The sequence below is a fragment of the Gymnoscopelus braueri genome, assembly GCF_963280865.1.
Source record: "Gymnoscopelus braueri genome assembly, chromosome: 10".
Classification (NCBI taxonomy): Eukaryota; Metazoa; Chordata; class Actinopteri; order Myctophiformes; family Myctophidae; genus Gymnoscopelus; species Gymnoscopelus braueri.
In genome coordinates, this window is record NC_137611.1 from 21,496,813 (window position 1) to 21,513,799 (window position 16,987).

Consider the following 16,987-nt stretch of genomic DNA (forward strand, 5'->3'; position numbering starts at 1 on the left):
AACAAAAGCCAGAACACAATAAAAGTATCTAAACAGTCCTGCTTTCAATAAACCAAAAAAAGCATGAGCGCGTGCGCGTGTGTGTGCGCGTGTGTGTTTGTGTGTGTGTGTGTGTGTGTGTGTGTGGCCATATATGTTTGTGCACAAGCCTGGCTTGTGGCTCCCTCTAGTGCTGGGTGGGTGGTAAAAACAAGCGCGCATTCTTCAATCGTACTGGTTCTCCAATCATACTGTAACATATACACTCGTAACTCGTACCAACCAGTGTTGCCAAGTCTGCTTATTAAAAGCGACTTTGGGCTTCTCTTTATGTAAAGTCGCTTGTAAATATTGGTAGTTGCGGGTTGAGGTTTTTTTCTGGGCTTGTTTCTAAAGTGCACTTGCTTATTTGGGATTGCTTCCTAATGTTGTTTAAACCAGTGGTTCTCAAACACAAGTATTAGGCATATGAGCACGTGCCATCTCCCCATGGCTTTACTGTTGCCGTACTACTGCCTCAGGACCGCTCTGCTGGCGATGCGCCTCTCCGTCGTCTGCCTGCATCCTCTCCCTTCACCTCGGACAGCTCTGGTCACTGTTTTCACGTTAAACTCACACAAATCTATAACGCTTAGGGGAGAAAGGTCCCTTAATCCATTTAGACCGGCAAAGCCTGTCCTCACAGGTTGGGTTTGAACAAGTCACCAAGTACAGTATGGCACCGGTTCTCAAGGTGGAGTTCGGGGACCCCTAGGGATCCTTGAGGGGGTTCCAGGGAGTCCCCAGCCAAATGATAGGAACCAAATGGACCCTTATGGTTCTGTAACTCAAGAGAGTACAAATGGATCCATGTGTACACTCTCAGAGTGAAATTAACTGACGATTTTTCTGTGTAGATTGGGGTCCCGGAGGTAAAAATGTTATCAAATGGCGGTCTTTAGCCTAATGTATGTGAAACTGGTGGTCCTTGAAATTAAAACGTTTGAGAATCACTGCTACAGAGCCACACCACAAATCTTCTCCTATGGGGGTCCCTGGGATATCTTTTCAAATGGTGGTCTGCGGGCTGATTATGTATCAGTTTGGGGGTCCTTGACACGAAAAGATTTGAGAACCAGTGCAGTGTAGTACAGTATATGCGAGGGATGTTTGTCCCTACTGTTGTGAGATATCAGCCCAGGGGTCACGCAGCTGGTGGCCTCTCACAGTCAAATACCATAGATCTAGAACTCAAACAAACCATCTCCCGTTCTCCACATGATGAGCCAGTAGGGATGGAAAATATTTGTACAACAGAGGTCAGACAAAAAAACAGTGCTCGTTCAAAACGGGAGGGCTGTAAAATCCCTTACGATTCCATTTGGCTCCATTTGTACACTCTCTCGGAGTTAGAGCTGCAATCCAGAACTCATTTGAATGAATAAGACATTTTAACTCTTCAATTGAAAAATGTAGACCTTAGGGTAGGTCTACTGTACATATACTGGTTGACAAGTAGTACTGCCTGTAGCTCATAAGCGCAATATGTCCCCCGGCCAAGCAGGGATTCCCTCTTGAAAGAGCGGTAGAAATGGTTTGAATCCCAGGTAGTGAGAAGAAACATACTTTATATTAATACTGAATTTTACAAGGCATCAAGCATAGTGTTGCAGTCGGGCAGAACATTGTGTTTTTTAGTAAATTAATGCCCTTCTTGATCATACTACAGCGTCATACCAAAGCAGATCCACAAGCTCAAAACGCGTCGCTTCACGCCACGTTAAGTTATCTATGTTTTGTAATAATAATCAAAATCTGCAAAGTGCAGTAACTAGAAACTAAAGTTTTCAAATAGTTGTAGTAGAGTAAAAAATCTGAAGTATTGAAATATGGAAATCCTTGAGTAAAGGGAAGATCACAAGGGAGTGTGATCTTCTCAACTCTTGTGATATGCATTGACCAGACAGTACAACAGTAAAGTTTATAAACAGAAGCAAGACAGACTAACAAGGGATTCAGTAATTCATGCTCATCTTTAATAATCTCATAGAAAATATTTGTTGAGCACAATAAACACCGTCTTACCATACGTTGTGTGAAGAAAAAAAACACAAAGTTCCATTTGAAACATCATAGTATACTGCAACAAATATACTTATGTAAATGTACAATGACCTGTCACCGTACGTACGCAATATACTGCAGTATCAATCCAGCCTTTAGGAGACTCTGGAAACGGAAGGGAAAAAGTTAACACACCTTTTCTGCCAAGTGTCTCTCACCGAGACGTTGGGCGTTAAGACCAAACTAAACACGTACATTTAGAAAATTTGAATTCTCCGTTTCGTCAGAACATCGAGAAAGGTCAAAATTGAACAGCATAACTAAACATTATAGGCTCTTAGCGAAATAACTCGCTAAAAAACTAAACAAAAACTAAAATAAAATAAAAAAGAACCACTATTAACGGTTCAGTCAGTTCTCAATTTGACAGGTATTGGTGGTAGTGCGTATAAATTATACCAAATGTACATCGACATTAATAGTATTATTATGTACAAGAAAAAGGTAATAAATATACTGTTACAAACAGTCAAAGTATCAGCACATCACGGCTGGGTGCAAGAAGAGATTGTGCGGCTATGTGATAATTTACATACACACACTCATTCACACACACGCACCCCCACACACACACACACACCCACCCACCCACACACACACACACGCACACAAAGAGGAGGAGAAGTGTTATCTTTTTGTGAAGCTGTAATGACTTCCCTCAGAGGGTAGCACCTTACAACGTGGTACCGCTAATGCCTAATTTATTCTCCATCGTAATACAGCATCACGGACTGAAAATAGCAGACCCGTAAGCTCACAACACATTGCATCAGCAACGCATTGTGAGCTTATTAGGTCGACTACTTTCGGACCACCACACCAGCATACAATTAAGTATAAATCGGGCTTAAGGTGGTTAAGACAGATCGGCAACCAGCTGCCGAAACGGTCAAAATATTAAAAGTGCTGGGGGGAGGGAGAGGACACAACATAAAAAACTAACAAACATTCACCTGTTCAGTCACTACACACAGTCTACAGTTAATCAAAACTCAAGAACTTTCACTTGGTTTTAGCTGTCTTCATTGGCCTGGAATGCTGCAAGAAGAAATGTCTGCTCAAAACCACAAACAGGCGCATCAACTTTGCTAAATGAAAGCAGGAATTCATAGAAGGGTTGTGTTTACGGCCTCACACAATCCAGCTCAGAATTAGATGTAGAATTCTGTACTCTATGGGATCATTTAGGGTTTGATTTGGTTGAGCAGAGGATCAATCGATTTTACTAGCGACTCTTCAAGCGTAGATTCTATCAAAGTGCTTTCATCACACGTTCTTTGGAACTCTACAGATCTCTTGGACAATGTTAATCTCAATTCTAAGGAAGACTTTGTTCTGAAATAATTGCTTTTGTGCTGAAATACTGAAAATTTGACGTGTAAAATGGATAGGAGTTGCTTTTACGCAGAATAGGAACTCATCGGTTATGCTATTGTAATCTGTATACATACACATCACACAAAATCATATTTTTTTGTTTACTATAATGTATTATGACTTGGAAAGTAACTGATGTTTTATACACTCTCTTTGTACGGTGTCTCAAAGTGCAAATTGTGCTGGGAAGTAACATTTTGGAGATACATCCACCAAACACTTTTGTGAGAACAAGCTTATACTATTGCCAGAACGTCAGAGGAAGACCAAGAGAGCGAAATATATTCTCTGTGTAGAAAACACCGTTCACACCTACATGAAAGTGTTCAATAAATTATAAAAAAACACCTACAAAAGTCACGGCTGTAAAAAACGAAAACAAAAAAGGCACGTGACATCTTTAGACAAGTGTTAGAAAAAAAAGTATCTATTACAAATACATGTTGAGCAGTAGCTTTGGACGGACCGCCTTACTGGGTGGCGACCGATCCCAACACGACACAAGGAATCGAAGTGCAATTTCAGAGTTCTTGTTGTGTCCATATACTGTATATACCGTCACATTCACCTTCATTCTCCTGTGAGAACCAAAATACAGCTCCAACGTCAGCATTTCTACAGCACTGGTTCTCAATGTCTGGTCCGGGCACCACCAAGTCTAAATGGACCCTTACGGATCTATAAATTGTAGAATTCTAACAGTGTATATTGGGGTCTCAAAGACAAAAAATTGTTCCATTTGTACACTCTCAGAGTTACAGACCCATAAGGGTCCATTAGGACCCCCAGATGGGCCCCAGACCAGACGTTGAAAAACAGTGTCCTACAGTAGTCCCTTCTTCAGAGAATTGAGCTGTCATGGCAAACACTCTTCATCCTCCCTTCTGGAGGCTCAGAAACATTAACCGCCGCGGGGTTTCCGACCCTCTTCTCCAGGGTGGCGTGGTGGGGGGGAGGGGGGCCCCAAAGTCAGCCAGGCCCCACTTAGCCACAAAGAGGCATATTGCAGGATTTCTCCACTGCAATGAAACCAACTCCCAAACCATAAAAAACAGCAAGAGAAACCTGCTGTTCCCTTACGGACATCAGCGGATGGTGCTGAGTGTTCATCGACGCCTGCTATGTCTCGGCTGGAGAGTCACCGGTGTGGTCGTCTGGACAGCCCTGGAATGTCCCGCTGTCTACGTCGCATCCCCCCGCCCCCGTCTCCATCATCATGGCGCTCTCTGCCTCGTCGCTCTGTCCGTCCTGCTCGTCCAGAGTCAGCTCAAACTGGAACTTGGCCACCGCCGGTTCTCGGTCCTCGTCCCCGAGGAGGAGGCGGCCGCCGTCGTCCTCCTCGCCGTCGCCGGTGTAGAAGGGCGGCGAGGGGCTCTGGGGGATCATGCTCTGGTACCAGTTCCTGTTGTCCTCCAGCATGTCCAGGATGTCCTGGGCGTCCGGGTGCACCAGGTCAGCCCACGTCTCCCACAGAGGGTGGACGATGTAGTCGATGAAGCCCACCTGAACGAGGAGATGATAGGGGGGGGGGGAATTGGATGACCATCAGTACATTAATTATTTTTTTTAGCTTTTCAACTGGTAAGTAGCTTTGTTTTATAATCACAATATAATCAAATATATCTACAATGTTCCTAACAATGGATCATGGCTCGGGCTGGGCAATTAAACAGAAATATATCGAAACCGATGTTTACAACCGATTGTAGCAGTGTGCTAACCTGTGTCCTCTCCACGGAGGCGGTGTGTTTGTCGCACATGGGGCTGATCTCCATGCCCCTCTCCCTCTCTCTGTCTCCCTGATGGAAGAACTCGTCCATGATCCTGTCCGTCCACTGGCGGTACAGGTCCAGAGACTTGGTGGGGTTGCTGAGGTCAGCGCAGTGAACCATGTTCCGTAGGACCTGTGGGGACATTGGCCCTTTAAGTATCTAGCATCACGGTCTGTGTGTGTATCTGTGTGTGTGTGTGTGTGTGTGTGTGTGTGTGTGTGTGTGTGTGTGTGTGTGTGTGTGTGTGTGTGTGTGTGTGTGTGTGTGTGTGTGTGTGTGTGCGTGTGCGTGCGCGCGCTCGCTAGTGTGCTGACCTGCATTCTGTCTGTAGAGTTGTCCAGCTGCAGCACTCCAGAGCTGGTGACCTTCTTGGTCTCCACCATTGTCTTCAAGTCAGCCAGCAAGCTCATGTGTTTGGACATGTCAGTGGCCAATACCTGGACAACAGAGAGGAAAGGGTTAACCTAACTTAAAAAAAAAAAAAAAGTACAAAAAGCGAAATAAAGAGGAAATCATAAGAAAAGAAACAGAAAGGCTGTTTCCTCACCATGTCTATGACCATTCTCCTGAGGCTCTGCCGCTGTTTCTTGGTCAGGTTCTGGAAGATGTCACAGTTGTCCTCCTGCAGCAGCTTGAAGCCCACCGCCAGGTGGTGGTTCTCCAGCACCGACTCGTCGTTGTACATCAGCGCCAGCTCAGAGTCTGGACAGAGAGAATGAGAGAGAGAGAGATGATCAGAAATCCAGGTCGGAGAACTGGTGCCTCGTCTTTGGGGCTGCAACTAACTATCCATTATTTTATGGATTACTTTTGCAATGAACCCATTATAACCGGGCAAAGCATCTGTGTCATTTTAGATTTCAACCACTTTAACCATATTACAAATCTTTGCTTCTGGGGGTCCCTGGAACAAAATATTTCGAGATGGGGGTGCTTCCATTTTCACTGACAGCTGCCAAAGTGGACTTACTGGTGTTGATGAGAAACTGGTTTGAGACTCCTGGGTGGTCGACGTCATGGATGGCAGCGGCAAAAATGGCCGCCAAGATCTCCAGGTCAGTGAAGACTGCCTGCGTGTGAGAACATACCAGGAAATGCAGGGTGAGACAAGAGGAAGAGAGAGCATAATAAAAAATACAATGAACGTGCGTCAGAGTCAAGGGAACTGGCTTAGCAAGTCGCAGCTTTGGGACAATGGTATGAACCCGGGACTTCCCTTATGTCATCCTCTGCTATGCATCATTATGCAATGACAGTCCTAAAAACGTAAACAGACCTGAACGGGTTTCAGGGACAGTCTTAACCTCAACACTAATCCCAGCATAACCGATAAGGTGAGTTATTTTTTTTTAGATGGGGTCCGCAGCTAAATACATACATTTTCCTTCACGTGAAATAGTTTGAGAACCTGATATAGCAGCATAAGTTTTTCAGAAAACAGTTTTAGAAGACATTTGTAGAAATCGGCCTCAGGTCTTAATGGGATAAATTAAGCATTAGAAACAGACTCTCCTCAAATCCTAAGATCAAAACAGTAGCCTTGCTTTGAGAGGAGAAAGACGGTTTGAAGAGGAGAGAGAGACGACGGAGAGGAAGAGAAAGACAGGAAGAGACACTTACGTCCAGAGCGGGGGTGGACAGCAGGATGTGCGTGGACTGGGCCACGTCGGCGGCGTGCAGACTGTTGTGGTACGCCACGTCAGAGTGGTAGTGCTTCTCCAGCGTCAGCATGAACGTCACAAAGGTGTCCCCTGGGATCTTGAACGTCCTCATCAGGTCTCGCTCCTGTGTTCGGGAGAGACGCCGCGACAGAAAGAGGCAAAAAAAAAAAAAAGTTAATAAAACGGAGACGAGTACCGTGAGCTATATCACTAACAATTACAGCGCTATACCTGGGTGACTCTCTGTCTGAAAACCTTTATTATTTTACTGCTCATTTCCTTTCTGAAGATGTCCTGAGCCCTCATACAGATACAGAAGAATGAGCGTGGGTGGCTGGGTCCTAGTGACTCACTACACTCACTGCTATAAGACTATAGTCTTAATGAGTGTGCGTGTGTGTGTGTGTGTGTGTGTGTGTGTGTGTGTGTGTGTGTGTGTGTGTGTGTGTGTGTGTGTGTGTGCGCGTGCATGTGCGTGTGCGTGTGTATGCAGATGAAGAGCACTGACCTGAAAGATGGTGTACATGATGCACGTGAGCGGTCGGTTATGGGAGTGCTCTGCCACCCTGAAGATGTTCAGACCCCATTTGTTGATGTCCTCCAGGTCCTAGGTGGTGGAAGAAACATTTATTAATGATGACACCACATCACCCGCATATTATACAAGTAAGACGCGCGAACGCGGGAAGCGACGCGGGAAGCGAACGTGGGAAGCGAACGCGGGAAGCGAACGCAGCTCGAAAATAACATAGCAAGAAGAAATCAAAAACGGTCCTCAAACTAAGGCGTTTTCAACTTGCCATCCGGCCTGAAATATGCACAAATTACATGGAATTCTTAGATATCCCAATAGATGAACTCGTCTAGATGCTTTTAGATGTGTTATTTTTGACTGTAGCTGCTATATTTCTCTCAGAGGAGTGTAATTAGTCACCCAGGGGCAGGCGCATTTCAGCCACACTTCGGCGCGCCTCCTTCCGCTGCGTTCGCAATGATAGTCCGCCTCAACGATGTTCATCTTTTAATCCCCTCTCCCCTAAATACCATTTCCCCTCTGAGTCTGCGCCAACTGTTGCCAAATGCTAAATGTGACTAAATTCTAAATGTTACTAAATTCTAAATGTTGCTAAATGTTACTGTACAAATTGCCAAATGCTAAATGTTGCTAAACGTCAAATGTTGCCAAATGTGTTCATGCCAAGATGAGAACAGAGAAGAGACAGTTCCTCTATGAAGCGTTCCCCCTGATCAACACATCCGCCATCTAGCTACACTGTGTGGGACATACATGTGTTGAACATCATGTTCTTCGTGCTGACCGTGATCTATACCATGGGTTCCCAAACTTTTCAGGCCATCAACAATCAACAACTTGTAGATCGGGCTATTTTCATAATGTTTGCCTCTTTCTTACGTAATATTTGACAATTTGGCCAATTTTAGGTCTTAAAAGTCATTAAATTCTAACTTTAGAAATGTGCAGATACCCTGTATACACTTTATGTTGGTTTGTTTACTGTTGAGTGAGAAAACAATGTTGCACATTAAGCTAATCATCCGGGGACCCCCCCCCCCCCCCCCACACACAAAATAATTTGGGGACCCCCAGTTTGGGAACCACTGACTTCTATACCATCTGTCTATGACTGCCCCAACGTAGCAGAGAAACAAAACGGCCGTTTATCGACGTACCTTGGACAGAAGCTCCTCCTGGTCGGTCTTGACCCCGAAGCGGTGGGGGGAGTTGCATCCGGAGAGGCCGCCAGGCGTCTGGCTGAGCTTCCTCACGCCGCTGATCTGGCCGCCCATCATCAGGCCGTCCTGCTGCTGCTGCTGGCCCTGGATGCCACCATGCTGGCCCTGCCGCCTCTTCCTCTCCCTGCTAGCCTTGGGGCACGGAAGCTCCAGCTCATTCTGCTTGTCTGGTTGGTGGTGGTGGTGGTGGGTGAAGGTGGATGGAGATAAGAGAGAGGGTGGAGGGAAAGGTGGGGAATGGGAGATGAAATGGAAAGAAGTGGTTAAGAACAGTGATTCTAAAACTTTTTTTAATTTCAAGGTTTTATATGCATTAGGCCCAAGGACCCCCATTTGATATACTTTTCTATCTCTGGGGCCCTAATTAATCTACATTATAAAACCCTAACTCTGCGTGAAAACGGAAGTTACAGATCCGTAGCTCCACAAGGACCCCTGGGAGTCCCTGGACCCCACTTTGAGAGAACGTTGAGAACACTGGTTCTCAACGTGGGGTATGGGAACCCCCCCTCGGCTTGCTGTTGCTGCTGTACAGAGTAAACAAAGTGAACTCGGAGAGATCGCTGACCTCTCGCACCGAGGCGGCAAACGCCTTCAATCTCTCTCAGTCCACTGACAGCTCGCCATTTAGCAGGCTGATCGTTCAGTTTACATGGCCATAAAACATGGATCAGATTTTTATAGCAGCAAATATAATTTTTTCCTCCCAAATATCTTTGTGTCAAGAATTGTCATTTTCAGAGGCCAGGTCGCTGAGCCCTAATGAGTTTCTGAGAAACCCTGACTAATGACAGCTCAGAGCCAGAGATGACCAAGTGGGAACTGTGAGGAGCCATGGGAACGTGGAAACGTTGACTCATACGGCATGCAGAAGTTGGGAGAAGGAAGGATGGGTTGCAGTACATTGTGCGGTACATGTGACAGGGTCTGCTAGAATGTCTAGCAGTGTCATTTTTCTGTTTTTTTTTTTTACAGATTATGAAACTGCAGATTGTACACTTTCAAATCACATCATACAATGATATTTTTCTTTTGAATGTTGTGAGAAAGCCTCCCACCTCTCATCGCAGTTACTACTAGTAGGACAAATTATACGTTTATTGTGATCGTAAACTGCCATTTGTTATATTGAGTGAATTATTCAGCATTTAAAGTTGTGGGGAAAAAAATGAACATTTAAAAAACCCAACCTATTTCTTTGATTTGCCTACTTGCGGCACATTCTATCAGACTCCGCCACCTACAGTATGTGCGCTGACTTGGTGTGTGTTGATGTGATTTCTCACTCGTCAGGGTGAGATTTCCCCCTGCCTGCATGCAGCTGCACGTGCGTGTCTGTCTGGGTAACAGGCAGCAATTCATTATGCCGCCGTCGTGTAACTAAAAGCCTCCGCTGGGAAAGTGATGAAGGCACAGAGGATCTCGCTACACCTGACAGATGCTCGCTGCAATGCAGACGTCAACCAATCTGACGGCCTTCTTCATGGAACCTCTCCGTTCCAAAACTAAAACGTCTCTCATGCAAGCACATTACTGTACAGCAACTTCTCTGTCTCCTTGTTCCTCTATCCTTCCTCATTTCTCATGTATGTTCTTTTTTTATTATTATTCTTTCCGCATCTTCGGGAAGAAGATGGAGGCATGTTTACCAGGCCTGGCAGAGTGGGGACTGCGCACTGCGCAGTATTCTCCGAGCAGGGGGGAGAAGACACCGACATGCTGTGTGGAGCCCCCACAGTCAGTCAGACATACGTACATGCTGGCAGTCTGTATATCTGTCTACTACACTCGGCTGACTTAAAAGCAGTACCACCATTTTATTTACTTTATTTATTTAGTGGCATTAAACTTAACTGCAAGTTAATTAAAAGTAAAGCCTTAGAGGGATAAAGAGGTTTTCTGTGAATCATTTTTCCTCTGCCTCAAGACATGACGTAAATAAGTATTGATCGATATCTTGATATTGACTTTTTCCCACTTAGCTCACTGATTATGTTTCAGAGAACTCAATATTGCCTTGCCCTTTTACAATAAGCCTGTTTTAACGACTGGGCAGACTTTGAGTGGCTGGCTAGTTGACGCGTCTCATTAGTCTTTCTCGCTGTCTGTAAGTCTGCCTGCTGGGCCCACGGGGCTGACCGAGGCCTGCTAGCTGTCACGTTGACGGGCTGACTGATGGAAGGTGACTTGGCTGGCTGGCGGGTGAGTCACTAAATGCCAGCAGGCTTTTAAAAAGACAGGGAAACACTGCTGTCCCCCCACGATGAATAATACAACCACCATCTTTTGCCCTCGCGCCTCTGTCCGTACGCACATTTGAACACACACACACCAACACACACGTTTGTATACTTGTGAGGACATCAAAATGGATTTCGTTGCCATTTTTACCCCCTAAAGCTGACGTAAAAGCTCTCAAAGCGTCTCAACGCGATGCGTTTTAGAGCTTGTTGATCTGAGCTGGTAGATCCATAAAACCATAAAACAACCATTTCTCTGGTGAGTACATGGAAAATTATCCACGCGCACACGCACTCACTCACTCACACGCGCATGCACACCTTTCTCTCCCTTTCTTTTCAGAGAGTAAAGTATGGATAAAACCCCATCCCTCCTCCCGCCCCCTCCTCTCCGCAGTGTGTGTTTCAGACCAGATCAGACCGGTTGGCACACAGCGGTGCACAGACAGCACACCAACTAGGAGGCTTTCCAAGACTCAGCACATGTTTGCAGTGACCCCAATGACCTTGACTGAACAGACTACATCATTCCCCAAGGATGAGAGCAGCTTTTGGGCACTTCCATGTAAGGGCTGCAAACCATCAACTTTCTTCTGAGTGGTTATTCTATCCATTAATTTTTTTTACATTAACTGAATAATCCAGGAGCATTGTACTATACATGTCGCTGTTGTTGTCGGGCAGAAACCGCCCATCTCCATATTCTGACTTTTTATGTTTTTTTCGTAAATTAATGCCCTACTACTTGATCTTACTACAGCGTCACACAAAAGCATCAAAAGTAGCAGAAATGTGGCACGAAGCGACACGTTTTGAGCATGTAGATCTGCTGCATTTGCCTTTTTTTTTTTTAATCTGTTTTGAATTTGTTTTGGACATATGAGGTTTCTACCTGACAGAGTCAATATATATATATTAGATTTTTTGAATAAATGTTTTATCATCGACTAAATAGATTAGTCTAATTAAAGACAAATTGTGTAGTTTGTTATTCAACGATGGCGTGCAAAAATGTTGTAAATAGCAGGTCTTGTAGATCAGCTAATTTAGCTGATTAACACCCCTACGTCCATGCACAATGACATACTGTACTGTAGTGCAGTGGTTCCCAAACTTTTTAGTTGGACACCCAAAAGGGACATTTTATGTCTCCCCGGGACCCAAACTAGTGAAAATGGCCGATCTACAAGCTCACGACGCGTTGCTCCGCAACGAGTTGTGAGCTTGTAGATCGGCTATTTTCACTTCTTCTTAAAAGTTACATTTGTGGAATTTCTTTTAATCCGTTTTATTGTATTTCATGAAATTCTTTTGAAAAATGTTATTTTGAAATAACATTAATCACGACCCACAAATGGGTCCTGACCCACTGTTTGGGAAACAGTGCTGTAGTGGGAGAGTGTGTGTGTGTGTGTGTGTGTGTGTGTGTGCGTGTGCGTGTGCGTGTGCGTGTGCGTGTGCGTGTGCGTGTGTGTGTGTGTGTGTGTGTGTGTGTGTGTGTGTGTGCTCTCACCTAGGAAGGTGTTGGAGATGTACTCAGACACCTGGTTGCCAGCGCGACTCTTCTCTGACAGGTGGCTGAGCTCCCTGTTCAGCATCCTCTTGAACTGGAAAAACAGCAGATGAAATCACATCAGATCAACACATACTGGACTGAAGGCCACATGCGGTAAACACAAGGAGAGGGGACGCCGATGGCCTAGTGGTTAAGGCGACCCTTAAGAATCCCCATCTCTCTTACCCTGTTTCCTGTCATTCTAAACTGAACTATCCAATAAAAGGCAGAAAAGCCCCCAAAAAATATATATATAAAGAAAAAGGAAACACAAGGAGAGTTACAATGATGAAGGCCGACAATTAAAACAACCTGGCACCGTCACCCAGAGGCATAGAGTTTCCTGTTGTTTTTCCATTGGAAGATGCCCCTCGGGAGTGAGACCCATTGTTTATTAGATCAGTGGTTCTCAAAGTGGGGTCTGGGGACCCCTAGGGGTCCTTGAGGGGGTTCCAGGAGGTCCCCAGCAAAATGAGAAACACTGGAATTTGGAATGATTTTGAAAATATTTAACAACGCTGAATCTTTTCGGATGGGGGTCCACGGCTGATTACATCAATTTAAACCACTGGTTTGTTAAATATCAAACACATGAGGTCTGTCTGCAGGTCCTAGTTTAAGTTAGCGGTCAAGCTCGACCATTTAACACCTCAGCATAAACAAAACGAGGTGCAACATCATCGTGCAACATCATTGTCACACTGCTAGCCAGCCTCGGGCACTGTGTGCTGACAGAATTAGGCTAATCTAATCAGACACACGCAGCTATGTAACAGAAACACACACACAAAATCACACATTTGGGAATTTTGACAGCTATAAAATGCACACTGGAACACAAAGATGATGGGTCTACGAACACACACACACACACACACACACACACACAACACACAACACACAACACACACACACACACACACACACACACACACACACACACACAGCACAGTCCTGAGCCAGTCACCACTGCGGGACACACCTTGATGTATCCCCAGGAGACAGAGAGCAGGTAGTTGACGTCCGGCATGGTGCCGTGCTGTTCTACGCCCCTGGCGTTCCCCAGCAGAAGCCCTGTAGTGCGCTCCTCTCTGAGTGGACCCCCAAAGCTGAGCTCAGACACAACAGCCGCGGCGACGTCAGCCACCGGCAAATCAGCCGCACCGATCCCCCCGCTCCTCCGCACCCTCCTCCGCCTCACAGCAGATCTCTGCCGAGAGACTCCGCTGCGACAGAGACCCCGAGCCGCGAACGCGTGCGCCAACTCCTCATGGCCGCCGCTGTTGCCGGGGAGGTAAATCGTGAGGCACTAGGGCTCGGTGTCTCCCCCAACCCAGCGGCCAACGGATCGGGACTGGTCAGTATTTCCGTCTTGTCTCCTTTTCTTTGCCTCGTGCTCCCACGCCAAGGCTGCTTCTTCTCTGCTCCTTCCCTGACCCTCTGAGGCAACGCACATAAATAAATACAGCCAGCCCCGTCCTTCTCCGTCCCTCTGCTGCTGATCAAAAGACAGCCACCAGCTCAGTCTGTGTGATGAAAGGCAGGCTCTACAAGTGGGAGGAACAGAGATGCTGTACTGTATGTGGGTGCGTGGGGGGTGGGGGGGGCTTCCAACCGTAGAGTCCCTTGTGGCAGACAGGCGGATGGAGGCTGCTTCTCTCTCTCTCTCTCTCTCTCTCCCCCTCTCTCTCTCAGCCCTGCGAAGCACTCGTCAACAGTCACCACTGCAGAGGCGCCTGGAGAATCCCATCTCCCCTCTCTCTCTCTCTCTCTCTCCCTCCCCCTCCCTCCCTCCTTCTTGTTGAAACCCCCCCTGCACCCTGCTCAGTAATGCAGAACAGATCCCACCGCATGGCGCATAGTGCTGCACGCTGCTCTGCAGCAGCAGGCATCCAGGCACCAGGACTGTTTACCACAGCCACGATGATGCTATGGAGTAGTTTGGTTAGGGAGTGCTCAGGCTTTATAAAGTGCAGACTCAGAGAGGACGACTAAAAGGTATAGTTTGGTTACAGTTAGGCCCCTTGTCCGTCATAACCACCGTTTGGTTCTATATTTGTACACTCTCAGAGTTGGATTTTACAGTCTAGATCGGGATCCCACCCATGGATTAAAAAGGTTGAGAAGCGCCGGTCATGTCCGACGGCGTGCTTCAAACGTCTGCCTGGCAGTTATTTGCATGCAGCTCTGCATTAGTATGCAACAGGAAGTATGTTGACGCAAGATGAGACTGAGATATTACACAATAGAGAGATAGAGAGAGATAGATAAAGAGGGAGAGAAAGAGAGAGAGGGAAGACAGAGAGAGGAAGATATGAGAGAGAGAGAGAGAGAGAGAGAGAGAGAGAGAGAGAGAGAAGAGAGACAGAGAGAGGGTGAAACAGCAGTACTGTATATGAGTTGTAAGTAGACTGCAGTGTGTACCACCGGTGGACCACCAATTGCACGGCAACCTAAACGCCATGGCAACAGAGTCACGTGCACCACTCTCACTCACGACGGCCCCCCCAAAGCCCCCCCTTCCAGCCTCCACCCCCCCCCCTTCCCACCCACCATCCATCTCCAAACGCATCATACCAGCCCACAGTCCCATACATACGGCACGCTGACGCACGCACATGCACACGCACACTGATGAGGAAATGTGTGGATAAGACACTGGGCAGTGTGCACAATGCACAGTGGTGTAAAGTAACTAAGTACATTTACTCAAGTACTGTACTTAAGTACAATTTTGAGGTATTTTTTACTTTACTGGAGTATTTCCAATTGTCTGTTACTTCTACTCCACTACATCTCAGAGGCAAATATTGTACTTTTACTCCACTACAATTATTTGAAAACTTTTGTTACTAGTTACTTTGCAGATATAAATTATATATACATTATACATTATAAAGCAAACACTAACCATTTTAGCCCTATTGTATACCTATACTATTTGAAACATTTTAGTACTTTTACTTTTGGTACTTTAAGTACATTTTGTTATACCAATACTTTTGTACTTTTACTCAAGTAAATTTTGAATTCCAGTACTTCTACATTGCAGTATTGATACTTTTACTTAAGTAAAACATTTGAGTACCTTTTCCACCACTGGCAATGCACACATATTGTATCTGTCCGGTGGAAACCTACAAGTGTGTGTAACGCTGTAGTACAATCAAGTAGGGCATTAATTTACGAAAAAACAACAAAAAGTTTGAATATGGAGATCCACAGACAGAGACGATGACAGAGAGAGAGAAGAGGGAGACAGCCTCCACAGTATTTCACAGACATTCTAAGCTGCACTGGAGAACACAGATAAGGAACCTTCAAGATGTTTTGTTTTAATGTTTTTTTTTTACCCTTCGTTTTTGCTTGTGACGCTGGTGACACACAAATCATGACTACGGATTATTTTCTTAGCGATTATTCCGTTGAATACTTTTTAAATTAGTTTAATAACCGAAAATAGCAGATCTACAAGCTTCGCCTCGTGATCTTGTCACAATATTTGCAACTTTTTTTTACTTTTCACCTAGAAAATATTGTATTGTTTTATTATTGTATTATTTTATGAAAGGATCGATTTATATATTTTTTCAAATAATCGATTAGTTCAATTACGTGTTACACACCTAAACCATCTCTTGCCCTGCCGATCCTGTTAATAAACCATCAACAGTTGATGTTGTTGTTTAACATTTCACAATCCTTTAAACTTTTTTGTTTTGTTTTGTTAATTCTTTCAACTTCCCAAACGTCCGCCATCACAAAAAATATGGTGTGCAAAGAAAAGAAACAGAAAAAAAGAAATTCAGCCGTGATTGTGCTATTTTGCAAGAGGCATCTTTGATCCATTTCACTCTCTCACAAAGGGGTCTTTTCTGGTCCTGCCAGTGCTGGCTCAGGCTCTGGCCTCAACAGCTGTCTAATAGCTGTCAACTAGACAGCTAACTTCCACTCAACTGTGAAACTTGAACGGCACTCTCAAAGCTTTGGCCTGAACCTCCAAAGCCCCCACAAATCCTGCTGCCAGAGACAGTCCATAAAAAAGAAAGAAAGAAAGAAAAAAAAAGAAATCAAAGAAAGCTCATAAAAAGAGGGAAAAAAAGAAAAGAAAGAGAAAGAAAGAAAGAAAGCCCAGAATCAAGTGGCTTTATTCCAGTGGTTCTCAAACCTTTTCATGTCAAGAACTACCAAATTCATATGCATTTGGCCGCAGACACTCATCAGAAAATATTTTGTGCCAGATATGTGTTTAAATGTTTCAAAAATATTGAACATTTCCCCAAATCTTTTAAGATTTATTTTAAATAGATTTTCAAATGGCCGATGTTTATAGGGTTAAAAAGCTTAAACCGATTTTGTCGCTATATTAACTCATTTAGCTGGGGACCCCCCCCCCCCCTCATGGGCCCCTCTTTGAGAACCAGTGCTCTAGGAAACTAAAAATCAGTCATAGTTCAGCTTGGACGCACAACATACGTGGATTACGCTGAGACATGATGACAGGCCCATGAGTGTGTGGAGCGGCGGCGCAGATTACCCAACGCA

At 45.2% G+C, this 16,987-nt stretch overlaps 1 protein-coding gene across 1 annotated transcript in view; it reads right to left on the reverse strand.

Annotated features, from left to right (window-relative positions):
- Window positions 1-1,972: 1,972 nt before the first annotated feature.
- The window catches only part of LOC308094013 (3',5'-cyclic-AMP phosphodiesterase 4B-like), a 77,831-nt gene continuing 62,816 nt past the window's right edge, over window positions 1,973-16,987 (reverse strand). The window contains exons 8-16 of the mRNA XM_080440442.1: window positions 12,401-12,494; window positions 8,585-8,814; window positions 7,401-7,499; window positions 6,852-7,016; window positions 6,202-6,301; window positions 5,779-5,933; window positions 5,546-5,668; window positions 5,181-5,363; window positions 1,973-4,962 (exon numbers count right to left, since the gene is read on the reverse strand). Coding sequence (XP_080296568.1) covers window positions 4,579-4,962; window positions 5,181-5,363; window positions 5,546-5,668; window positions 5,779-5,933; window positions 6,202-6,301; window positions 6,852-7,016; window positions 7,401-7,499; window positions 8,585-8,814; window positions 12,401-12,494 — 1,533 coding nt within the window. The 3' untranslated portion in view covers window positions 1,973-4,578. The remainder of the gene's footprint in view (window positions 4,963-5,180; window positions 5,364-5,545; window positions 5,669-5,778; window positions 5,934-6,201; window positions 6,302-6,851; window positions 7,017-7,400; window positions 7,500-8,584; window positions 8,815-12,400; window positions 12,495-16,987) is intronic.